General features: G+C 42.2%; 1 protein-coding gene across 1 annotated transcript; it reads left to right on the forward strand.

Moving 5' to 3' along the window:
• Positions 1-661: 661 nt before the first annotated feature.
• On the forward strand, positions 662-24,798 carry KLHL8 (kelch like family member 8). The gene is made up of 8 exons (XM_068233476.1): positions 662-1,206; positions 6,518-6,704; positions 9,416-9,559; positions 12,834-12,945; positions 13,938-14,106; positions 18,145-18,304; positions 21,129-21,330; positions 23,269-24,798. The coding sequence occupies exons 1-8, from the start codon at positions 724-726 to the stop codon at positions 23,390-23,392; spliced, it is 1,581 nt and encodes a 526-aa protein (XP_068089577.1). The 5' UTR covers positions 662-723; the 3' UTR covers positions 23,393-24,798.
• Positions 24,799-26,707: the final 1,909 nt, after the last annotated feature.

A 26,707-nucleotide genomic window follows, 5' to 3' on the forward strand; every position in this document is an offset into this window, starting at 1 on the left:
CGTCCCTCTGCATTGTGCAGGAGACCTCACATAATGACCAAATACGTTGTTAAATGAATTGTTGCATAATAATAATAATAATAATAATAATGTGCATCCATGCATATCCGTTTCTGACTGATGCTATTCATATCCCGCTCCTAACCTAGTTGGCTTATTAAGTGCCTAGTAAGTGTTTATGGTAATAGCTTATAGTCTGTAAACCTTCTGTATTTTTCTTAGTTGTATTTCCAACCATGCTTGTTTATATTTGCACAGGGGTGCTTCAGTACACCCCTCCCTAGACGTACACACGGGGAGATGGGGGATCAGCAAGGACCCCAGCACACCGGTTTTAGTTTACACTAGTACCTCCCACATAACCCAGTTGGGGAGGTTTTTTATTTTAGTATCGATACATTGCCTGTTGCTACTTGAGCAAACATTTATATCTCTGTACTGCACAGGGCTGTCCTTAGGACCCCATATTTTATAGTTTGCATAACTTGCCAGGTAAATTGTATAAATCCCGGTAATGTTAACATGAGCTGTCTACACACATTAGAATCGCTATTCTTTTGTGAATTTACCCCAGTGTTTCTGCTTGTCAACCAGCTAATTTCTACTTAACCAAACACCCTTGTAATAAACTTACCAGTCTCTTTTTTTCTACCACAGATTGGTTCTAAGTTGATTCCTTGCCACAAGCTTGTGTTGGCATGTGTGATCCCATATTTCCGTGCCATGTTCCTTTCTGATATGGCAGAGGCTAAACAAACCGTGATCGAGATTCGGGACTTTGATGCTGATGCCTTTGAAGATTTAGTGAGGTTTGCTTATTCATCCCGAGTGACCCTTACCGTTGACAACGTCCAGCCACTTCTTTATGCAGCTTGCATTCTCCAAGTGGAGCTGGTTGCCAAGGCCTGTTGTGAATACATGAAGCTACATTTTCATCCGTCCAACTGTCTTGCTGTGAGGGCTTTTGCAGAGAGCCATAATCGCGTGGATTTGATGGACATGGCTGACCGCTATGCTTGTGACCATTTCCAAGAAGTAATAGATTGTGATGACTTTATCAATATGTCTCCCCAGCATCTTTATAAACTGCTCTCTTCTGAAGATCTTAACATTGAAAATGAAAAGCAGGTCTACAGTGCAGCTATAAAGTGGCTTCATGCCAATCCTCAGCACCATGAAATGTGGCTCAATGGAATACTGTCTCAGGTAGTGCAGTGTTTGCTTTTAATATCATTTCTAGCATTTGTTGGTTTGTTTTACTCCAGTTTCTTTTTTTTTTTTTAATGTGAGTTGATGCAGGATTGTGCAGATTTATGCAGCATGAAAGTGGACCAATTGAAATTAGCTCAGCAGGATTCCATTGGTCTATTTTCAGGCTGCATAAACGTTCAAACATAATTTGCATAATCCTGCATCAACTTGGAACTGCTGTATTTGCATCTCATTGACGATCTGTAGTCCTCTTTTATTTCTGTGCAAAATGCATCCATTAAAGCAAGTCCTGAAGTGGGTAAAAAAGGGAAGAGGGGGAGAGATGGATAGGGAAGGCTCTGGGTCGTCTTGTTCCAGCGCTATCTCCCCCATTTCAATCTGCTGCCACAGCAGGCTTCGGGGGCCTGAGTGCTTCCAAACACAGGTGGCTCTGTACTATGCATGTGCAAGTGTGTGCTCGTGCATGTGCAGTATGGAGCTGCCCATCTTTGGGAGCACTCGAGTTCCTGAAGCCTCCTGAGGTGGCACAGAGCTGTATTCAACCCATTGGTTGAATACTGCTAACTGGGTTGACTGCGCTGGATCAAGGGGACCGTGAGAGAAAAGGGAAGGCTCTATAGGACCCTTTTTCTTCACTTTAGGATGCTTCTGCTTTACATTCTGATAAAGATAACGTATACAAAATATTTTGTACATATGGGCCCTAGTTCAATTTCACTTAGTCTCCTAAATTTTCCACTAGGAGATCATTTTTCATATTTTTTTTTTCTAACTGTTAAGTACTTTGCAGTACCAAAGTAGGCGAAAAAGTACTATAAAAATTATTTTCAATATTTTCTTGGTTGCTGGTACTTTAAAGTTTAATGTGAAGTAAAATGAGAAGAAAAAAAAAGATGCCTATGGAGAGGGAAGGCTCTGGGCCCTATAGAGCCTTCATGTTCCCCTCACGGTCCAACATTGTCACCCCCGCAAGAGCTTTGTGACCAATTGGTCCAATACAGCTGAGTATCCTCTGAAGGCTTTGAGAGCCCCCAAAGACAGGCTGCTCCATACTGTGCATGCATGAGCATGCTCTGGCACGCATCACGTACAGTGGAGGAAATAATTATTTGACCCCTCACTGATTTTGGAAGTTTGTCCAATGACAAAGAAATGAAAAGTCTCAGAACAGTATCATTTCAATGGTAGGTTTATTTTAACAGTGGCAGATAGCACATCAAAAGGAAAATCGAAAAAATAACCTTAAATAAAAGATAGCAACTGATTTGCATTTCATTGAGTGAAATAAGTTTTTGAACCCCTACCAACCATTAAGAGTTCTGGCTCCCACAGAGTGGTTAGACACTTCTACTCAATTAGTCACCCTCATTAAGGACACCTGTCTTAACTAGTCACCTGTATAAAAGACACCTGTCCACAGAATCAATCAATCAAGCAGACTCCAAACTCTCCAACATGGGAAAGACCAAAGAGCTGTCCAAGGATGTCAGAGACAAAATTGTATACCTGCACAAGGCTGGAATCGGCTACAAAACCATTAGCAAGAAGCTGGGAGAGAAGGTGACAACTGTTGGTGCGATTGTTCGAAAATGGAAGGAGCACAAAATGACCATCAATCGACCTCGCTCTGGGGCTCCACGCAAGATCTCACCTCGTGGGGTGTCAATGGTTCTGAGAAAGGTGAAAAAGCATCCTAGAACTACACGGGAGGAGTTAGTGAATGACCTCAAATTAGCAGGGACCACAGTCACCAAGAAAACCATTGGAAACACATTACACCGCAATGGATTAAAATCCTGCAGGGCTCGCAAGGTCCCCCTGCTCAAGAAGGCACATGTGCAGGCCCGTCTGAAGTTTGCCAATGAACACCTGAATGATTCTGTGAGTGACTGGGAGAAGGTGCTGTGGTCTGATGAGACCAAAATAGAGCTCTTTGGCATTAACTCAACTCGCTGTGTTTGGAGGAAGAAAAATGCTGCCTATGAACCCCAAAACACCGTCCCCACCGTCAAGCATGGGGGTGGAAACATTTTGCTTTGGGGGTGTTTTTCTGCTAAGGGCACAGGACAACTTAATTGCATTAACGGGAAAATGGATGGAGCCATGTATCGTGAAATCCTGAACGACAACCTCCTTCCCTCTGCCAGGAAACTGAAAATGGGTCGTGGATGGGTGTTCCAGCACGACAATGACCCAAAACATACAGCAAAGGCAACAAAGGAGTGGCTCAAGAAGAAGCACATTAAGGTCATGGAGTGGCCTAGTCAGTCTCCGGACCTTAATCCAATAGAAAACCTATGGAGGGAGCTCAAGCTCAGAGTTGCACAGAGACAGCCTCGAAACCTTAGGGATTTAGAGATGATCTGCAAAGAGGAGTGGACCAACATTCCTCCTAAAATGTGTGCAAACTTGGTCATCAATTACAAGAAACGTTTGACCTCTGTGCTTGCAAACAAGGTTTTTTCCACTAAGTATTACGTCTTTTATTGTTAGAGGGTTCAAAAACTTATTTCACTCAATGAAATGCAAATCAGTTGCTATCTTTTATTTAAGGTTATTTTTTCGATTTTCCTTTTGATGTGCTATCTGCCACTGTTAAAATAAACCTACCATTGAAATGATACTGTTCTGAGACTTTTCATTTCTTTGTCATTGGACAAACTTACAAAATCAGTGAGGGGTCAAATAATTATTTCCTCCACTGTATGTTCAGGGCTGTGGTGTTGGTACAAAAATCATCTGAATCCAGACTCCTCAGTTTATGAAACCACTGACTCCAGGTACCCAAAATTACACACCTCGACTCCTTAAAGGGGTTCTGTGGGGGTTTCTGAGGAGAAAAACTGCCACTTACCTGGGGCTTCTATCAGCCCCCTTCAGCGGTAATGTCCCACGCCGTCCTGCTCCCATCCGGCGTTCCCCGCAGCCGGCACCGGGCTATTATTTGTCACACAGACGACTAATGCGCGCCGCCGCTCCTCCGCTCTCGTCATCTGAGGCTTACTGCGCAGGCGCAGTACAACGGTTTCTTGTACTGCGCTTGCGCAGTAAGCTTCCGATGACGCAGGCGGAAGCTAGTGGGTGCGCGGCCACTGTAGCGCAGCCGCAGTTGGATCCCATGCCGCGCTAGACCGGGGCCGGCGGCGGAGAACGGCAGATGGGAGGGCGGCGTGGGACATTACCGCTGCAGAAGGCTGATAAAAGCCCAAGGTAAGTGTCTGTTTTTCTCCTAAGAATCCCCCCACAGAACTCCTTTAAAGGAAAACTTAAGTCAACTATAAAAAAATGAGATTTACTCACCGGGGGCTGCACATGGGGCTATTGCGACCAGCTGGCTGCAATAGCAGCATAGGGGGCGATATACAGGCTGGGAACGCGAAGAATCACTCGCGTTCCCATGCCTGTCGGCCGGTGACGGCCAAACCGGAAGTGTTCGCCGGCGGGTGCAGGAGCATCTGAGCGGGGCTGCGAGGGCACCGCTCGGCTGCTGGGGGCTGAGGGGAGCCCCAGGTGAGTAAATCTCATTTTTTTTTATAGTTCACTTAAGTTTTCCTTTAATACTTACCAGGACTGGATTTGGTACAAGACATCTGACCCCGATTTTATGAAACCACTGACCTAGACTCCAACCCAGACTCTACAGCCCTGTGCATGTGCAGTACGGAGCCGTCCGTCTTTGGGAGCACTCAGGCTTCCAAAGCCTCTTGTGGCATCAGATTTAAATGGGGTTGATGGCATTGGAACAAGGGGACTGGGAGAGGAACAGGAAGGCTCTTTTAGATCCAGAGCCTTCCCTCTCTGTAGGACTTTTTTTTTTTTTTTTTTTTGTAATCTTACTTAACATTGGCCATAAAAGGCATTTTGTTGACAATGGGTTAAAATATCACCTAGGAGAAAACGCAGGGGTTAAAAAATGACTTGCAATTGGGCCCTTGTGTTTTTCTGTGAGAGGGAAGTGATAAAGGGAACTAAAAGTCAATTTAATGCTAATCATTTTATGACTATGTAGATTTTGTTGGGTTAGTCAGAATCCAATATTACTGCATTTAATTAGCCTAATTACAAACTGCCTCTAATGCTACGTACACACATGCGACAACGATCGTTCGTTGTCAACGACTAACAAACTTTTAATTGATGAAAGAACGACCTAAGTAAAGTTAGTTTTAAAAGGTGTGTAACGATCTGATCCTTAGAACGAACGTTACATCACATAAAAGTAAGTATCGCGCCTGCGCATAAAAAGTTCCATGGAGAAATAGTGAAATGCGCATGTCAAGCCTAGTACGAACGATCGTTTCAAACTATGTACTACTTTTGCAAACTATCCTCGTTGGGGAAAAATCTGCCAAGCTAGATTGTTCGTTTTTAACGATCTAGCTCGTCCGTCGTTAGACTTAATGGTCGTTGGCTCCTTTTTTTTTTTAAACGATCGACGTTTGAAACGATCGGGGAACGATCGTTTCAAACGACCATAGTCGCATGTGTGTACGCACCTTAAAACTTGAATCTACTCAAAATTATTGGTATCTCATTAAAGATCTCTATAGGGAAACTACCTTGAAAAAAATATGCAGGCTGCCACATTACTTTCACATCTTACCCTCCTATTGCCAGTATAAATTTGGGCAGCGTGTGTAGTGCAGTAAGAGACAAAGGTGGTAGTTTACTAAGGAAAAGTATTGCACAGCGCAGTCACTTAATGGTAACAAAAAGGCAAGGATGTACAGTTGTACTTTTGAAGCCCTACTGCTATTACTGCAGGTACACAGTTCTACTGCCAGGCTCTTTTTCTTATACACTGCTGGCCAGTATTGGACTGCCCACACATTTGTAAAGTGACCAATTTGATAGCATTGCACATACATGTATGGGCATTGTTAAAAGTGGAAAAAGTTTTTTTTAAATCATCCCAATGTGCTGATCTACCCCTTTCCCAACTCCTGGTAACCCATTGTTCCCCATGCAGGCTATTCCCCATGGAATTCGGAGAACAGCGGTGTGCAGGTTCTATCCCACCTGGCCATTGGCCAACACTGGTGGGACATTCTGCAAAAGGACTACACACACACACACACAAAAAAAAAACTCTACTCACCCTTGCAGAGCAATCTTGTACAGTGTAATGGAGAAGGGACTTAGCCCCACCTTAGTGCCCAGGAAGCAGGCCATGGGGAGGCGTTATTGCATTAATTCATAATTGTTCCAATGAGTTGTTAAAGTTTTTTTTTTTTTTTTTTTTTTGGCAGTTTGGATGCTGATTGTTTCTCTTTATTAGTGTCCCCATAATGGTTTTTGTTTCTAGGTTCGTCTGCCATTGTTACCCCTTGAATTCTTGATGTCTGTTGTGGCCAAAGAAAATATCATTAGAAAGGACTTGAAATGCAGAGATCTGCTGGATGAAGCCAGAAACTATCACTTGCACCTGAGCTGTCAGGCTGTGCCTGAGTTTGAGTACACAATCCGCACTACACCAAGAAAGAAGACTGCTGGTAAGTAGAAACCATTTGTTGTATATGGAAAGGTTTCATAACTTCCTTCTGTAAAATGTTTCTGCATTGGGTCATTGCCTCTCTACACAGCAGTAAGGCTTATATTATACTATACAGCCTTTGGCCTGAAACCCCACTAGAGCGTTTGTTTTTTGATAATTTAGGGAGTGCTTTAAATTGCTAGCAATTTTTCCCTAAATGCTCTGCCAATGTAAATGGATGGGACCGATTCACTAGAGTGATTGCGTTTTTTTTTTTTGTCATTCCAAATTGCAAGACATGCAGCGTTTTGGGAGCGTTTCCATTCTAATGAATTGTATAGGAGCAGGGAAATGGCTTCCAAAATTGCTTGCAAATTGCTTGCGAATGCGCTGTCTAGTGGGTTACAGGCCTTCCTCCGCTGCACTAGCTGCTTCCATGAACAAGCCTTGTACACACATACGAGGGCTGTTGCCCAGCAGGGGTCCGTGACGCCATCCCTCAGGCCCTGACCAGCTAACAGTGATATGATTCAGGCTATTATCGGCATACAGTTACGCTTCTTCAACTTTTAAGGTATTGTCCTAAACTTAAGAGGTACTAGGGGGAGGTCCTTCAGTTGAGCAGGAAAGTGTTGGGTCAGAAAATAGAGGATAATCCATGGAGTGTCCTGGTGCATTTGTCCAACATTAAATACTATAAGAAAATGGTATTACCCCACATGCCCAATGCTCCAAAAGGTCTGCTGTCTCTTAACAGGAAATCGAGTGCTGTCCCTGCAGTTAAGGATTGGTTCGTGAGGTTACATGAAATTCAACAGATAGAAGAAACCGTGTTGGCGAGTAGATATGTATGACAAATACTATGTGATTAGGACGGTATGGCTCAATTATAAAACCTCATCGGAGTACCTAACTATATAACCTGAGAGTTTCCAATACAATAAGTGCTCCCACTCATCTTCATATTCTTCGGAATCCTTTAGTTGACTATAAAAACCAGGAAGTTCCCCCTAGTGGCAGCAAATTAATTGGAACTGTGCAGGCCCAAGTTCCAAACTGCAGTCGCAGCTCGAAACTCAAGTCTGCGCACAGAATAATTTTTGAACTGCTCTGAAGAACTTCTGAGGTCCATATGAGCCATGGGAACGTCAAACAACCAGCACTGCCAGGACACTTCTAGAAGGGTAATCAAGCCCATCTTGGGCTTCATTTAATGGATTTTACCCCAGTTCAGGGGTTACTTTAAGGTGCCAGCGGAGGCTTTTTAATAATGCTTGTACATCCTACTGCCCTTGGATACTTACAGGGGATTTACCACATCTCCACATCTGTAGTATTAATACTATAAGCTTTAGTGTTACAAGTTTTCCCGGTGTCCTTCATTAGTAATGGCTTATGAGTATTAATGATAATTTTAATCAGTAAAGTTTTTTTTTTTTTTTTTTTTTTTTTTTTTTTTTTTTTTTTTGCTTCTACATGCTCAGGTCTTTACAGTTTTAAATGTTTTATATTTTCTAAATGGATACTGGTGCAGATTTATTAAAACTAGGTAAAGTAGAATTGGAGCAGAAGTGGAGGAAGTGTTCAGAATGGCCAATCGGACCCCTTGATCTGGGCAGCTCATGTTTTTGCAACTGTTCTATTCCAGTTTTGATATGCTGGTGGGTCAGAAGTTTTGATAAATCTGGCCCACTATGTGGCCAGCAGTAGTTTGTGTGTATATGTGACTAGGCTTTTCAGTTCTGACCCACCAGCATTTTGTGACGCTTGCCCTCCTATGAGCCAGTGGTGGAAAATTCTGAGCTGTGCACTTCTGGTAAATGTACTTGCTGCCCATAAGCTAGACAGCTGCCAGCAAAATTGATTAGCTCAGTGGTTTTTGGAAACCGACCTATCACTGTTTGTTAGGAGAGATTTTATTCTGTGTAATATTACAATGTCACAGTGACCTTCCAAGAAAATCAATCCTTTCACATTGATGAAACAATGCTTTTCTCAGCATTTAGAAAAGATGTTTTTTTTTTTTCCTATTTTAGAAACGGCGTTTAAAAAGAAAAGTCTGATTGTACCCAGCACTGTGTTGTACCAGAGGCATTAGCTGTTTTACATGTAGAAGTGATGTGCACTAGTAATTTTTCACTTGAAATTCTATAAATCGCTAGATTTTGGAGCTTGACTAATTCCACTTTTTTTTTTTTTCTTTTTTTTTTACACCATTTTCATTACTGTTACTGCTGTTTCGTTTATGTCGCACTGACATTTTCTGCTGTGCTTAACAAATACATTTCTTACAATTCATGTTACTGACTGACCCTTCGAAGGGCTCAGCCTAACATCTGCAGCCTAGTCATATGCCGTTCACGCGCATATATTTATTTTAATGTTATGTTGAAATTTTCTATTTGAAACCCGTTACAAAAGGTCATGGCATTTTTACAAAGCCTTCCGAAGCTCTATGGCCACCCCCACCTGCGATAGTGGCCTGTCCCCAGCTTGGCATCTACCATATCGGCCACCCCTGCAGAGCTGGGGGTGGGTAGCAGTAACGCAGGTGGGGTTGGCTAGGGCTTTGGAAGACTTTTGAAAGAAAGTGCCAAGGGCAGCTTTTCTGAGAATGAGCATCACCTGTCTAATGCATAACTTACCTGAAGATCTGTAATTCAACTTCCACTTGAGATTTCTTAATCTGACACCAAATCTCTCTACATAATTGTTCCCTCTGTCGCTCAGGTGTTTTGTTCTGTGTGGGAGGCCGTGGAGGCTCTGGAGACCCGTTTCGCAGCATTGAATGCTACTCTGTGAGCAGAAACGTCTGGTTCTTTGGGCCTGAAATGAACAGCCGCAGAAGACATGTGGGTGTCATCTCTGTGGGAGGTCAGTACATTTGCCAGAAGATGGAGTACTTCCTGGTATGTTCTGGCGTTTAGGTCTATATTGAGAGGGGCTTGTTTGTTTCCAATGTTAAGCTACATACACATGAGGCACGGATGTCTGCAGTTGCATGAAGACAAGCAACAGTTGAAAGTCTCCAGCAACGACAGTTGTATACACGCGGCAACAACCTGTCTGCAACATAGCGGAAACTGTTGCTCAGCAACTTCTGTCGCAGGTTCAATGAACTGTCAGACTCACAAGAGTTGCTAGAGACTAGCATACACACGACCGCACCGACTTGAAGGTCCATACTCACGGGGGACGGCCGTCGCCGCAACCACGTGGCACGCGCGTGTTGCGGCGACAGTTCCCCCGTGTGTATTACGCGCGCGCCCCGAACCGTCGCCCGTCGGAGCTGTCGCCAGGCGATTGACATGTTCAATCGCCGGCTACAGCTGTCGCCGCAACCTCGCCGGAACTGTCGCTACTCCCGCGTACACACGAGCGACAGGAGACCTACGCAAGTGAATGGAGCATCCGGCCGGGGGATGCTCCATTCACAAACAGCTTCCGCCGCGTCTCTGCCTTTCTGGCGAGACGTGTGGACAGCTGTCGCTGGCAGGGAGCAGTCGCTCCCTGTTCACGTGCACACATGCAACGGGGGACAATTGTCCCCCGTGTGTATTTAGCTTGAGACTAGGGACGGTTGCTGCAACAGCTGTTGCCGAGGATTGAACAAGTCAATCGCCTGGAGACAGCTCTGACTAGCAACAGTTGCTTGCGCGCGCCTTATACACATGGAGGACCTGTTGCCGCAACATGCGCGCGCCATGTGTTTCCAGCAACAGTTGTAGCCCGTTCGTATGGGCCTTAAGTGTTCTGAGATAAAAGTGCAAGTCTGATGTGTGATCCCGAGGTACTGCCATAGTTTGGAGGAGAATGCCTTGCTTTGTAAATGTTTAAAATGGAATTACCATTAAGCTACATACACATGAGGCACGGATGTCTGCAGTTGCATGGAGACAAGCAACAGTTGAAAATCTCCAGCAACGACAGTTGTATACAAGCAACGATTGTATACACGCGGCAACAACCTGTCTGCAACATAGCGGAAACTGTTGCTCAGCAACTTCTGTCGCAGGTTCATTGAACTGTCGGACTCACAAGAGTTGCTAGAGACTAGCATACACACGACCGCACCGACTTGAGACTAGGGACGGTTGCTGCAACAACTGTTGCCGGGGATTGAACAAGTCAATCGCCTGGAGACAGCTCTGATTAGCAACAGTTGCTTGCGCGCACCTCATACACATGGAGGACCTGTTGCCGCAACATGCGCGCGCCATGTGTTTCCTGCAACAGTTGTAGCCCGTGTGTATGGGCCTTTAGACAGATCTAATTGTTTTACAGTCTGTCCTCTACTGGACTATAAAGGTATTGCAGCTGAAAAACAGATTATGAACATTTTGCTTCCTCAATGTGCCTTTTATGATACATATACAAATACATGTACACATTCAAGGAGTGTTCATTAGGTGTTGCCTTTTGTCTTTATTTTTTGTAGCTGGTAGACTTTACAATTCATGTATCAAGTCTCTAACTGGCATAAGTCTGCAGCAGGTGTAATCTTTTCCAGGGCTGTGGAGTTGAGGAGTCAGTCGGAGCAATTTGGGGTACCTAGAGTTGGAGTCGGAGTTGGTGGTTTCATAAACTGAGGAGTCGGATGATTTTTGTACCAACTCCACAGCCCTGATCTTTTCACAGGTTTGCTCTACTTTGGACACCTATTAGCTTCAAAGTTTGCGTGAACTCAAAACCAATTGCAGACAAAAAGAAAGATTCAATACATATCTTTTGTCCTTGGAGTAGGTGGCAGAACATGGTTTGCTATTTTGGGCACAAAACTGGGAGGCTGTTGGACTGGTATATTTTGTAAACTACTTTTTCTGATAGATTGCATGTCCTATTAGGCACTCATCTGGTATTTACTATGAACTATACGGTTGCATTCCAGGGAAACTAATATTAGTAGGTTTTATGAACCAGATGAATAGGCTGTCATAAGCTTTTAAGGTATCTGGAGCTGCTAGTTATTGGGATGAATACATAGAAAAGTGTTGCTATAAAACATAGTTTTATGTTCTGATGTTTATCTACTTTACACACCAGCTGAGAAGAAATGTGGGAATGATTTGCATCCTCAGTCAGTTATGTGCAGATTGGAATCCTCAGTCAGGTATGACTGGCTTGTGGCTGGCCATGGTTCCTCTTATTCCGCTGGCTCTGCATACATACACAAACTGTGACAGCTGACGACCAGCCACGCAATGTTCCTCAAGATGTCTGCGTTGTTGTGATCAGGAGGGTGTAAGGCTACATGTGCCCAACTGCATCATAAAGTTTGGTGGAGGAAGTGACTGTTTGACCAGGTTCTATTGCCCAGGTGTCAAGTGATTGCAGGAGCTGGTAAGCAAGTATCTGAAGGACCTTACATGCAGCAGTCAGCAGAATGGGATTCGGGTGGTGTCCCTTTTCGAATGCATTGCAGGTACTAGGTAAGCAAGAGTTGGCCAGCATACTGACACACAGGCATGAAAACACTGGTCATTAGTAGGTGGATGAGACAGGGAGTAGGGGTGTACCTTTGATTGTATGTGTTTATGGCCATGTGGGCACTATAAAACAACCAAGACTGGACTGTAGAAGTTGTGGTGGCAGACACCTCTACTCTATACATCATTTAGCAGGACTTTGACAGTGTTGCATCCTTTGCAGGGCAGCACATGGTATGAGCTATGAAGCAGAGTTGTGGGTATCTGACTTTTTTTTTTTTTTTTTGTGTGCTTCTGGTAAAGTCAAGTTTGAACTGAAATGGCTCATTTCATTGAGAGTTTTTGCCTCCTAGGGGTATTTATTGCTCAGCAGGACATAGAGATCAGGCATTGACTTTATGCTTTTTGGAAAATGATTGGACTGGGGGAGATGTACTGGCAAACAGAGCCTGAAGGAACTAAAGGAGTTCATGGTGGCCGATGGTGCTAGGATGAGCTAAGAGACGTTGAGAGTTTTAATGCACCTGAGTCATGGAGCAGTATATCATTATGTGAAAATGTACTAAACTTCTATACTGAATCGGGATATATTATATTCATGTTTGGGTTTACCATTATGTGAACATAAGATAAACCTCTATACTTAGACTCTGTAACAGACTTTCTATGGGTACAGGGACATTGTTTGAGAATCTTACAGCTGCTTGCCCTTCTCTTTTCAGGAAAGGTGTATGCGGTTGGTGGGCATGATGGCAATGAACATTTAGGTAGCATGGAGGTGTTTGATCCACATACAAATAAATGGATGATGAAGGCATCAATGAACACAAAAAGGTACAGATCTAAATGAAATTCCCAAGAATACAGTTATCCTCTTTAGGGATGCTCATGCAGATTCTGTGTTTAGTTTCTTTTTCCTTCTCTGATGCAAAAAAAGACGAATAAAACACTCCTCAGAAATCCAAAAAAAGAGAAATGGAAATTGGGAAAACTGGAAAAATTAAAAATCGACAGTCTGAGCACGCTGATAGTGCCACAAGAGTCCTACGTGCCGTGACCCTGCAGATCCTTCATAATAACGGATGTAGATCCCATGTAGTGCCGACTCCCTCTTCTCTCCACCATTATAGCAGAAAATTGTAGCTAGCAACAATGGATGTCTGTGAATCTACTAATTTGCTATACGTGTCATGAAGGTTATTGCTGCATTAAATTAGCTAATCTACAGCTTTGGTATAGCTGTGATGTTTGTTGGTTACTAAATCAAGCTCCAGCATCCCTTGGCGGTTTTCTATGTTCAGTGTATTTCTCAGGGGAATCCACAAGGGGGCATGTGAAAATCATGTATTGCAACCATCTCATGACAGAAAGCACTGAAGTGACTTGGAATGGTACACAAGTGTGCTTGCAAATATTTGCTGTGGTCTTAAAGCGGACCTGAACTCAGAACTTCCTCTCTTCTCTAAAGGATACGCAACAACATAATAAACATTTCTTAGTACAAAGCCTGCAATAAACCTGCACGGTTTTTACTTCCTGCTTCCATGGAAGCAGACCTATTAGCCTCCTGTGATTTAAAATGAGCTTCCATGCTGTGGCAGTCAGGTGTCCTTTAACATAAGACTTCAAACAGTGTTACATGAATTTTACCATATGTTGACCTGCTTTCTTTGACTGTACTTCTACTACTTAGCTCCTTTAAAACTCCAGATTTAGCAATATATTGTGTTACAAAAGTATTTTCACGAGTAGATACATTTTCATGATTAAAACTGCTAATTAGAATTTGCTTTTTTTTTTTTTTTTTTTTTTTTTTTTTTTATTAGGAGGGGTATTGCTTTATCGTCGCTTGGTGGTCCAATATATGCCATCGGAGGATTAGATGACAATACATGTTTCAGTGATGTGGAGAGATATGATGTGGAATGTGACCACTGGACTGTAGTGGCTCCAATGATTACCCCTCGTGGAGGTGTTGGATCGGTTTCCCTTATGGTACGCAGTTAGATATTGGAGTATTTTACCATATGCAAAGTGCAGTGAATTTCACTTGTCTTCTTATGTGTCCCCTTTTTTTATTTTCATTGCACATTCCCTGTAGTACAGCTAGAACTGTAATTCTTTTGGGGTGTGTATATACATCAAATTTTAGATTGGCCAGTTCTATCACCTCCATGTAGTATGAGGGCCAACAGTTTTTAAATCCAATGAACAGATTGTGAAGGTAAGCTGTCACACTTTCATTGGTCAAACAAAATTGGACATGTGTACTATTAAGTCTGGGAATGTGCTGGACATTGTTCTGCCTATTCCTTGATCGTCTGCATGTTTACAAAACCATGTGTACAGCTTGTGTATTAGAACATTAAACAAGCAAGCAGTTTCTGATAATTTTTTTTTTTTTTTTTTTTTTTTTTTTTTTTGACATGGGTAATGAGTAAAGAGAATTGATTAGCATATATACTCAAATATGTCGACTTTGTGTACAAGTCAACCTCAGTGTTTGACGCTCTAAAACTGGAATTTTACCTTGGGGCTCCCAAGTGTAGCCCTATGAGGCAAGATACAGAGGAACAATTAAAGAGAAACTCCGACCAAGAATTGAACTTTATCCCAATCAGTAGCTGATACCCCCTTATACATGAGAAATCTATTCCTTTTCACAAACAGACCATCAGGGGGCGCTGTATGGCTGATATTGTGGTGAAACCCCTCCCACAAAAATTCTGAGTACGTACTCTTGGCAGTTTCCTGTCTGTGAACCTTGCTGCATTGTGGGAAATAGCGGTTTACAGCTGTTTCCAACTGCCAAAAAAGCGTGCAGCAGCTAAATCACCTGCCCACAGTAAAAATGTCACCATGTAATGTCAGAATGTAAATCAGGGATTTAAAAGATTTTACAATGGGCAAACACTGACTAAATCATTTCTACATAATTATTGTAAAAATGAAGAACATTTTTTTTTAATTGCATTATTTTCACCGGAGTTCCTCTTTAACCTCTCTGGCCTCAATTCACTAAGCTTTATCAAACACTTTATCAAATGTTTGATAATTTACCTCATGGGTAAAATCTAATTTTGAATTAACTAAGGTGTTATAAATTTATCAAATGTTTTATTGATAAAACGTTCAATAAATTTCCCGCCTTGACTACTGCAATGCCCTGCTGTCTGGTCTCCCTATGACCCGAACAGCCCCACTGCAGTGGATCATGAATACGGCAGCCAGAATTATCCACTGCTCCCATTGCTCCACCATGGCAGATCCCCTCCTAGAATCCCTCCACTGGCTTCCTATCCACTCCAGAATCAGATTCAAGATACTGTGTCTGACCTACAAATCTGTCCACAAAACCTGTCCAACCTACATTTCCGATCTTACTCAGAGGTACACACCTAGCTGCTCACTCCGCTCTTCCAATGAACTTTGCCTAACCGCCCCCGCATCACCCAGTCCCATGCATGCCTCCAGGACTTCTCAAGAGCTGCTCCAACACTATGGAACTCCCTACCTCCACCCATTAGGGCAGCCCCCTCCTTCAGCATCTTCAAGAAAGCCCTCAAAACTCACCTTTTCACTCTTGCCTACTACCCCTCACAGGTGCTCTAAATCCACAGCTGAACTCTGGTCCCCTACCTTTCGTGTCCTTACCTCTCCCTCTAGATTGTAAGCCTTTGGGCAGGGTCCTCCTCCTTTTGTGTCCTACCTGATCATGCACCTCCATTACTGTGAACCCATGCTATGCATCTAAGTGAACCTAACTTGCCTAATCTCCATGCTCTCCTCCAGTGACTAAGCATTACCTTGTACTCCTACTGTGCTGCATGATCTGGTCTTTCTTGTATTCATGTATTGTCATTTTGCTGTATGTCACCCCTAAATAGTGTCTGTAACCTAAACTAATGTCCAGCGCTGCGTAATATGTTGGCACTTTATAAATACAATAAAGAAAAAATAAAATCTATAACACCTCAGTGAATTCTAAATTAGATTTTACTCATGAGGTAAATTATCAAACGTTTGATAATGTGTTTGATAATGCTTAGTGAATTGAGGCCATATGGTCTTCAAGTATTTTCCCCACACTGTGCTGCTGTTAAGGCTGTATGAGGCAAGATACCTGTAGCAATGAACCCCTCATGATCTCCAAGCAACTTCACCACACTGCGCTGCTGTTAATGTGTTTATAGCATTAACAGAAGCATGGTGTGGGAAAGATGCTTGGAGATCCTAAGAGGTTAATTTCTCCGTGTTATCTTGCTTCATATGATGGCAGTGGAGCATTGATTTATTACCTGCTAACACACCCCCTCTCTAGTGAAGCTGTCTGTTTCTTCACAGCACTGACAGTGCAAGGATCCAGAAGCAGCTATTAGCAGAGGGGGAGATCACAGTAGTGACAGAGGTACTGATTCGCAACTGCAGGGGAAGTAGAAGTTATTGTGAGAGGCACTGATCCACTGCAGAGGAGCGCAAACAGAGGGTGTGGAGGATAGTGGAGCTGCGATCTTGCACTGCAGCTGATCCGCAGCTGGAGAAGGAGCTATAATCTGCATTGTGAGAGGCAATGATCGCTGCAGGAGGAGCAGAACAGTCCATGGATGGCGGGGAATAGTGGAGCAACGATCACACATGCCAGATAACTGGGAGGAAGGAGGCACAACTGCAATAGTTGCCATTATTTGGCACCCGTTCAAGTAGCAGAACAATACTATCAGCACGAGGGGAAGCGTGCGCTAGTAGAAGAGAGACACTGCAAATAGGACCTACATTGTACTAAGCTAGAAGTCAGAAATGTAAGTCTTACTCGAGTATAAGTCGCCTTCTATGATTTACTTGTGCAAATCAGATCTACATTTTTCGACTGTCGAGTATATGCTGTAGATGAGGGATAATGCTAAGAGGTGAATCTAGAAGTACATTGCTTTGATTTTTCGGAGTTGGGTGAAGGAGGCCCAAAGTGCAGTTTGTGCATGATTCTTTCCATATGTATAGAATTTTTAATTCTGCAGAAAACGAGCTTAAATATGAATAGATCGTATACAATAAGTAAAATCTGTTACAAACAAGAAGAATAGGACCAATATTTTGAATATCCATTTGAATTTTAAAATCTATACCATATTTGTCAAATCATACCATCACAGCCACCCACTACTGTTTAACTGGTGCCAATGGTCTTATGGGCAAGACCACGGATGTTTGTCCTCTAAGGTGCATCTTATGATCTGAAAAATATGGTAATTAAAAAAAAAAATTATCAAAAGGACATATCCCCAATAAGAATAATCAAATACTATATTTTCAATACATGTGTAAATTCATCACCACAAAAACCGCATCATAAAATGCACACCAGTCACACTTTTGTCAAAAAATGTTAGCATTAGTACATTGTAGCATACGTTTCAGTCAGTACCACATAAAGGGGAAAGATGGATCAAGTCAATAATTTCTAATCCATGTATTCCAGCCTGTTTCAAATCAGTTATGGAAGTTTAATAATCTTACTTAATTAAAAGTGTGTGTATAAGCAAAAAATGTTTACATATTTTATCAAAATCTTGCAATAAATATGTAAACTACAAGCAGATATGCAAAATGTATTAAAGTGCTACATGTGCAAATCTGGAGTTTGCAAAAAAGGGGTTTTCAGATTATTTAAACACACATTTGCAGAATTGTGTAGGAATGTTGAAAAATATTGTGCAGCAAATGGCACACTTTTCGCAAAACATACAAATCTCTGGAAGTTGCATAAAAAATTTCAAATCCCTTTTTTTCCCCCTTTTTCGGTCACTGTATTTCCACGCTGATCTCTTCCTACTGGACACCCTTTACTTCTGTACAGGGGTTGCCCTTTACTCCTGACCAGGGTTGCTTAAGAAAAAATTTGTAGCCGTGCCTCATCCTTTTTTTAGGAACTCGCTTTTTCCACTCTGTTTTCATTTAAATGTTTTGATTTCATCTGTAATTTAGGTTTGAATTTCTTGTAGGTCTTATTTGATATAACCTTGTGTTTCCAATTAGAATCATGTCTATGCTGTTGGTGGGAATGATGGTGTTGCCTCTCTGTCAAGTGTGGAGAGCTACGACCCTCATTTGGATAAATGGGTAGACATCAAAGAGATGGGCCAGAGAAGGGCTGGCAATGGCGTTAGTGAATTACATGGCTGTTTGTACGTTGTAGGTGAGTGCGGAACACCAGTTTTGACTTCTGTATGCAACATTTTCAAAATGTGTATAATGATATATTATCACAGGGGCTGCTGTAGTTTTGCCCCACTTTCTTTGTAGCTGTCCTGCTAAGTCAGTCACACAGTATGTACCGTATATTTAATCTGACTAAACCGATGTGTTTTGTGGGAAGTTTACAAAAAATCTATCTATCTCAGAACAGACAAGCATTTAAGCACACAGCCAACATTTGTTTTCTGAATCAATTGATCAACTACATACAGCATTCTGTATGCCTCTACTACTTTAAATCCCTAGCTCATGCTTAGTTTTCTTTTAATGGGTATTTTGCACATAAACCATTTTTACTATGATTAATTTTTTCACTACGTGCCTGATTGGGTTTGCAGTGGTGACTTCCTTTGGTAATGGCAATTGCAGATTCACCTGGATCGAATAGCAGTCGGTCATCTGCCTAAAGTCCTCGCCCATCCCCTTAGTTACAGACATGGAGTAGCCAGAGTTTCCCAACCCTGTCCTCAAGGCCCACTGACAGTACGTTTTGCAGAAAACCACAAACCTTCACTAGTGGGGTAATTAGTGTCTCAGCAGAGCTGATTAACTACCGCCTGAGGATATCCTCAAAACCTTGAGGACAGAGTTAGGGAACACTGGAGTAGACAGTAGAGCTGGGAGAGGGCAGCAGCCAGTTTTTCCCCTGGACACAGAGCTGACACTGTCCACCTCTTTTTGGAGCAGAGTACATGGACATGATCACACAATGTCTCTGCATAGAGGAAGAGACTTAACTCTGATGGCATCTACATACCTCATGCACAGAACTCTGAATCTGCTAACATTTTTTCATAGCCAACACTTTTGCTCAGTTCAGTCATCAGAACCGTGGATATTTTAGAGACAGTCTCATTAAGATCCAATTTAGAGCAGCATCCTTTCTGGTTGCATTATTAAAGGGAATTATTCACAAACTTTTTAAAATGTCTTTAAATGTCCTCCTCCTAAGGGGGTTTGTTAATTGTGGGGGCAGTAGGCACTTACCCACGGGGGCTGCTCAGTAGCCCCCTGTCTATATGGAGGCAGTGCTGCCCTGCAATCCTGGTCACTGGAATGCATGCCGGGACATGTAGCTCTCATTGATGTGATTACATTTCCTGGTTGAAAGATGTAACCACATCAGTAGACTACATCTCCTGGCATACATTGCGGTGGGCAGGGGCACAGGAAGTCCACATGGGATTTTCAACCTTTGGCACAGGGACACAAAGATGGAGGCATCCATATGGCGGGGCAGGGATGGATTTACTTACCTCCATTGGTAAGTAAATCCATGCTGCCCCCCAAAAGTCCACACCATTGACTAACCTCCCTTTTGTGTAGGTTCGTATAGGTTTTCCACACTTTGGAGCACCCAGGTTCCCAGCATACTTTATGCAGCAACTTTATGAGCCTTTAGGGGAGATGTAAGTAAGAACTGTCTCCTTATGACTGTTGCTTGTCTGATGATAATTGTTTGCTTTAAAGAGAAACTCTGACCAAGAATTGATCTTTATCCCAATCAGTAGCTGATACCCCCTTTTACATGAGAAATCTATTCCTTTTCACAAACAGACCATCAGGGGGCGCTGTATGGCTGATATTGTGGTGAAACCCCTCCCACAAAGAAATTATGAGTAGTATTCTTGGCAGTTTCCTGTCTGTGAACCTTGCTGCATTGTGGGAAATGGCTGTTTTCACCTGTCAACAGTAAAAATGGCACCATGTAATGTCAGAATGTAAATCAGGGATTTAAAACATTTTACAATGGGCAAACACTGACTAAATCATTTATACATAATAATTATTGTAAAAATGAAGCACTTTTTTATTACATTATTTTCTCTGGAGTTCTGCTTTAAGAAAAAAAGGTATTTAGGACTAGAGCTTGCAAGATGGCAAGAGGCTCCCATATAGTTATAAACTAACTTAAAAGTTAAAATGGAAGGCTGACCTCCAGTGACAGGTAACTTTGCCTAATCCTCAGTTTGCTTTAATGTGGCAATCTGGCCACTAATGGAGATGGGTTATCTGTTGTAACCTTTAAATCCTATACAATAAAATGCAAGTGTCCTTGCGTCATCAACTGAATAGTTGTGTGTCCCTGGCTTTTTTGTACTGAGGCATGTGCGCAGCCAGGGCAGTTAGGACACAGGGCTGGACCTGACAGTTTGCTGTGTGTGGTTCAGAGGTTCTCATTGCATTGTGGGAAATGACAGCTTTTTCCATTTGCCAAACAAGCAGCTCCCTGTGTGCATATACTTCAGACAGTGGTGGGGAACGAGCAAGCGGGACACGTATGTGCGCACATTGCGGGGGGTAGTGGCTGTGACCTAGCGCCCGTTTTAACGGGCAGGTCTTTTTACTAATATATTAATAACAAATATATTAATAACATTGAAGGACAACATCTGGCATGCATTGTTGGTCAGGAGCATGCAACACCACTGAGGGAGCTGTGGTCTCCCTGGAGAAGACGGCTGAGTACATAAAGACAGGGCTAGGGAGCAGCACCCCAAAGCTAACACCCTCCCTCCCCCATGACCCACTTTATATTCTCTATTGTACAGCACTGTGGAAGAGGCTGCTGCTATATAGCAATCCAAAATAAAATGTTTCCTGAGGAGATGAAGGCATGCATACATGGTTAGATCCACTCTGATAGTTTGTGATGTTTTTAATATATTATCGTCTGTAGAAGAAATTATTTTTGATGTTTTTGGTTAATGTCCCATTTTGTGTCATGCTGTCAGTTCTTTACCGTGTTTTATTGTTCTCTAAAGGTGGCTTTGATGACAATTCTCCCCTAAGCTCTGTAGAGCGATATGATCCCAGAACCAACAGGTGGGAGTATGTTGCAGAGCTCACTACACCCAGGGGAGGAGTTGGCATAGCAACGCTGATGGGAAAAATATATGCAGTTGGAGGCCATAATGGCAATGCATACCTGAATACTGTAGAATGTTATGATCCAGTTATGAACAGGTAATTGTTTTTTGTTTTTTTCTTTAGCTATCTACTAGGCAAACTAGATACCCTGTGTATACACTTTTATGTTCCTTCTATTCAGAGGGGTGTAAAAAAAACTGTCCATATAGCTCAGAGCATGCATTAATGACTAAGCAAACAGTTCTGTCCAGTTTGGGAGGAGGGGTACCTTTCCCTAGAACAAAGCATTTCAAATAAAACCGCAAACTGATAAAAAATACAGAAATTACTTGATGATCAGGAGATGCAAGCATTCCAGTTTCACCTCCTTTTTTTCTGATGGTATAGATCCCCCCCCCCCCCCCCCCCCCAAACAAGCTGTGGTTTCTGGGCAAAGAGAGAGAATGCATAATATCTTGCCAAGATATGAGTCTGCATGATATCGGGTCTGATGTACTAAGGCAGGGGTGTCAAACTCAATCACATAAGGGGTCAAAATCTGATACACCATTTAAGTTGTGGGCCAAATTTCTGATTAAAATTTTAACAAGGGGTGGGGTTGTGTCCAGTGGGCATCCTAAAATGTCAGGAGCAATACTTGTTGTTCATATTAAAAAGGAAATGGAGGGCACCAACCTGACCTCTATACACTATTCCATAATAACCCAGAGAAAAAATGTAGCAGGCACAATGTGTGATAGAAGTAGTGTTGCGCAAGTAGGAGCTGAAGGACCCAGGAATTCTCCTTACAGCAAGCTGAAAGTTAAAAAGAACCAAAGCTGAAGCTCTGGGTTCAGAAACACATATTTGCCTAAGGAAAGGGAATCTTCTGGATTCTCCATTTTTGGCACGAGCGCGGCACTGCTGCAGCTGCTTCGGTGCAGTAGCACAAAGCTGTTTGTGCATGAGCAGGTCCGGCTTACTGGGCAGGCACGCCTGTACTCGTGCAGGTGCAGTATAATTGCTCTTGTGCTTGAAGTTCTGTGTGTCCTCGATCAGATTACCGACAAGCCCAATCTTTGAAAGTCTACAAAGCAGCAATAATGGACTGGATGAAGCCATGGGAAGCTTCATTAGAATCCAGAGGTTTTCCTCTTCTTTGGTAAGTATGTGATTTGGCTCAGGTACACTTAAAAATTGTATTGTAGATTGCCCAGTCAGGTAGAGATGGTTGCTCACAGCTTTTGAAGGTATAGGTGACTCCATGCTTTTTTTAAATGCATGGTGCACATATCGGCTGACTGTTGACCTGCCCCCTATCTATATACGACCAGTGACAATGGGAGATGGGGGAAGCTGCATGCATGCACCCCCACAATTGCGCGTCAGCTGCAACCCACTGTCTCCATAGCAACACAACATGCTCTAAGTACAAGAGCTGGGGTATCCTATGTATTATCCTCCAGTTTGCTCTGAACACGTACTCAACACAGCTTAGTGCACATTTGACGCTCTCGAGGAGCCACATAAAATAGTACACAGGTGTCAAACTCAAAGCCCACTTGCTGAAATTGGGCCACCTCACTAAGGCATCTCCTGATTTTAGGCAGGGTTCATACTTTCAAAAACTGCATGCATTTTACTGAATGCAAAACTAGCCTTCAGTTATTACATTTCTGCCATCCCCAGTGAAGATGATAGGTGAAGCTTACACACCTTTATCACCTAGCAGCAGATGTGTTTTTTTTTTTTTTGTTTAGTCCAGGTTTGCTGAATTACTTGTGACATCCAGTATTTGTTGGAGATGCTTCAATAAATCGATCCCATTGCATTAGCATGGAAGATTATTTTGACATCCTGTAGGGATGGCTGTGCCTATACGCCAAGTAAATAATAATAATAATAATAATAATAATAAAAGATCTATGGGGAAACTATGTAGTAGGCTTGCCTGTTACTTCAGAATAAACGGGCACTTTTTTTTCTTTAATTTGTGCTTTGAAGACCTGGTTTTTGTTCAAGTAATTGATGCACTGATCTCTCTCTTGTTAACAGGTGGGAGCTGGTTGGGTCAGTGACTCACTGCAGGGCTGGAGCAGGGGTTGCAGTCTGCTCCTGTCTGTGCAGCCAGATACGAGACATTGGCCAAGGATCAAGCAATGTGGTGGACTGCATGTGAACAACACTCTCCACACACTGGAAACAAAGCATTGCCACCAATCCAAGCTGATGTCCATGGACTTGTCTATACCTCTCCCTAGTCATGCAATGTATGTGCTAGTGGAATGATGCATAGTGAAGGATTGTGCTGTGCAATCAGTGAGCACATGGGATAAAATGAAGGTTGCACTGAAGCTATACTTGTGCTTTTGTAACAAGTTTTGGTGTGTAGTAACTTGGCGATACTGTCATTGTGTTCCTTTCACAATCTTAAAACATATGCTTAGGTTTATTCGGTGCTAAACATGGTAATTTATTTGTTGAAGTGCCAAATGCCATTTTGCATAGAATCTGCGGTTTTATTTTGAAGAGAATATTTTTGTGTCTTTATTATGTATATAATATGCATTGTTTTGGAATTTACAGTGTGTATATATAGAAGTATATTTATAAAATATTCACTGTGGAATGGTGTTGTACTAGCATATAAAATACCTGTTTAACTTATTTTAATGTTTTTGTGTAATTTACATTTTGTAATCGGGAATAAAGTGTACTTACTTTACTCTGAACTTTGAATTTATTTAGGTTAGGTGACCTCCCTTATATAAATGCATGAACTCTCCCAGCACCAGTAACATTGGCTTTCCAAACGTAAATTAGGACATTTAATGAAGTTTGTATGTGCCAACTCCACAACCATGAACCAATCGGCAATTCTGACTCCGTTATTTATTGCACATCCAACTGTAAAGGGACCTTACAATAAACCTGCTGGTTTATGGATGGTCGCCATCCAAGTTTGGTATGTGTACATTTCGCGTATTGCATCTTAATCATTGTTGTTATGCCAGGATAGGTAATGTATTTTCATTAGGCAAAGTGACCAATGAGAGGCTCTCTTGGTGAGCATGTGACCACAGTGTATGGTTAGGCATTTTATCTATGCCTGTTATAGTGACCATTGAGGATCCTTATGGCTATAATGTGGTATAAAGTGTGCAAATTAATGAGTAGTTCCCCATCAGGTCCATCTGCAGCATGGTTTGTTGTGATTGGGTGACCTATGTATGTATAGAGCAGTTTTTTTTGTTTTTTGTTTTTACGGATTTTATGCTGGACGGCTTGATGAAGGGCAAGAGCCCGAAACAGACTGTCGCTGTTTTACGGCTATATGTTTTAATTATTTTGTATACATTTTTTGGGGTAACTTTTGGAGACTGAGCAGACTTCAATGAATTTCATTTAAGAGATACCACAACAACATATGGTAGAATGTAATAAATTATTCCAGATACCTCATTTGTATGCTGTATATTGGTATGCATCGCCCTCCCTGTGATGCCTTTAGCCTAGATGTTTATCTGAGAGGGGAAACATTTTCTACAATAGACAAAGATTGACCAAATAATTTATACATGAATATAGTAAAATATCCATTTGATCATTAAAGAGAATCTGTACTCTAGAATTCTTTCAATAAAAAGCATACCATTCTATTTATTATGTTCTCTTGGGCCCCTCTGTGCTGTTTCTGCCACTCCCTGCTGCAATCCTGGCTTGTAATTGCCAGTTTTAGGCAGTGTTTACAAACAAGACATGGCTTCTAACCAGCTTGTGATAGGCTCTGAGAAGCTCTGTCTGACTCGCACAGAGCCTGCAGGGGGCCTGGAGAGGGTGTGTATAGCTTCTATCCTATCACAAGCAGAGCAGCCGATTCCTGCCTGAGTGCCTGAGCCTGACAAAGCAGTCAGAGGAAAGATTTGATAGATAGATATATACATATACATATATCTATCTATCTATCCGAGATAAAACAGCCACTGTGCAACTAGGAAAGGCTGCAGTAAGCCAAAACACATTAGAACATTGTATAGGAACTTATAGGATAGAAGAAATAAGACTGAAATGTTTGCTACAGAGTCTCTAAGTTTCGTTTCAGTAAAGTTCTTTGTCCTTTAAAAATATGTTAATATAGGAAATACATTCTAATTACAGTAATTTTCCATAGTGATTGCAAAAACACCACATACAAGCCATGCCATTGTTGAAAACATGGTAGCCATTTTGAGCTATAGAAATGCCTTTTTTTTTTTTTTTTTTTTTTCTTAATTGATTAAAGGAATTAAACCTTCAGTAACCTTGTAGTTTAAACACTTGGGTACTAACAGTCTCTGGCCCAGACCAGAGCTCAATTTCAGGGGGAAAGAAAAGGACTGTTTAAATCGCATGGTCTGACCAGCGCACAGAACTCTGCTGTCATTATAACAGAAGAGCAAGCGGTCTGCAGCAATTAGTTTTGCAAACCCGCGAGAGCAACAGGGCCGTGCAGCATAAGTGATAGAAATCTTCTCCCTGGCAGGAATAACGGCTTCCAGACAGAGTAGATGTCTATCACTGCCATCCGGAAGAGGTTTAACAAATTGAACTTAAAGCCTCATCTACTCGGATCTCGCCACCGCCGATTCCCTGCTCGTTCCCCACGAGAGGACAATGGCAGGGAATTGAGCGGAAGATAAGCGGCGCTGGGCGGGGACGAGGGCGGATCGAATGCGACGTGGGCGAGCGGTGACGCGGGGGGCACGCGGAAGAGGCGATCCGGCGGCTAATCGAGCCGCCGGATCGCTCTGATGTAGCTCCGTGTAGATGGGGCTTTGAATTAAAAAACACTGCTCAAATTGGTTTATATTCCAATGTGTACAAATTTATATTTGAGGAACATTCACAATGTTTTGCTGGTGGTTTGCTGAATGTGAATGTACTGCCCATACAATTGTATGGGGCACGTTATCCTTACACAATCTCTACAGTATGTTTCTGGATAAGGTGTGCAATTGTTCATGCAATGAAAAATAACTTGCAGATTATAATGTGCAAAATGTGTGTTGCGATACACAACATGCATAGTGTGAACTTTAATCTTTGGGTACGTTATTCCCTTCTCCTCCAACTCCAGTAACCCAAGAATGGCTTCTGACTCCACAGCCTTATTTTCATTTACTAACTCTAGAGAACAGAAATTGTTTGAAAACCCTAGATTGGATTTTTTTTATACATGGTCTTCTCTTTCATATTGCAAAGGAGCACTCTGGAAAAAAATGTACTTATTTGTTTGTTTGCACATATATTAAATTTTACAATGTTTCGCCAGAGTAAAATGAGCCATAAATTACTTTTCTCCTATGTTGTAGTAAATACAGCAGCGGGTCTGGTATTCCTTATCAGCACAATCATCAATTGCAGATTTATGCTGGGTACACACTATAAGATTTTCTGGTTGATTTACTGTCAGATCGATTATTTCCAACAAGTTCGATTTGCTTTCCGATCGATT

The sequence above is a fragment of the Hyperolius riggenbachi genome, chromosome 1 (assembly GCF_040937935.1).
Source record: "Hyperolius riggenbachi isolate aHypRig1 chromosome 1, aHypRig1.pri, whole genome shotgun sequence".
Lineage (NCBI taxonomy): Eukaryota > Metazoa > Chordata > Amphibia > Anura > Hyperoliidae > Hyperolius > Hyperolius riggenbachi.

Excerpts from the sequence above, each read along its gene's own strand:
- KLHL8 (XM_068233476.1), top strand. The coding sequence starts at position 724 with ATGTTCCTTTCTGATATGGCAGAGGCTAAACAAACCGTGATCGAGATT. Across the intron at positions 1,207-6,517 it reads TCAATGGAATACTGTCTCAG|GTTCGTCTGCCATTGTTACC; the intron begins GTAGTGCAGTGT and ends TTTTGTTTCTAG. Across the intron at positions 21,331-23,268 it reads TATGATCCAGTTATGAACAG|GTGGGAGCTGGTTGGGTCAG; the intron begins GTAATTGTTTTT and ends TCTTGTTAACAG.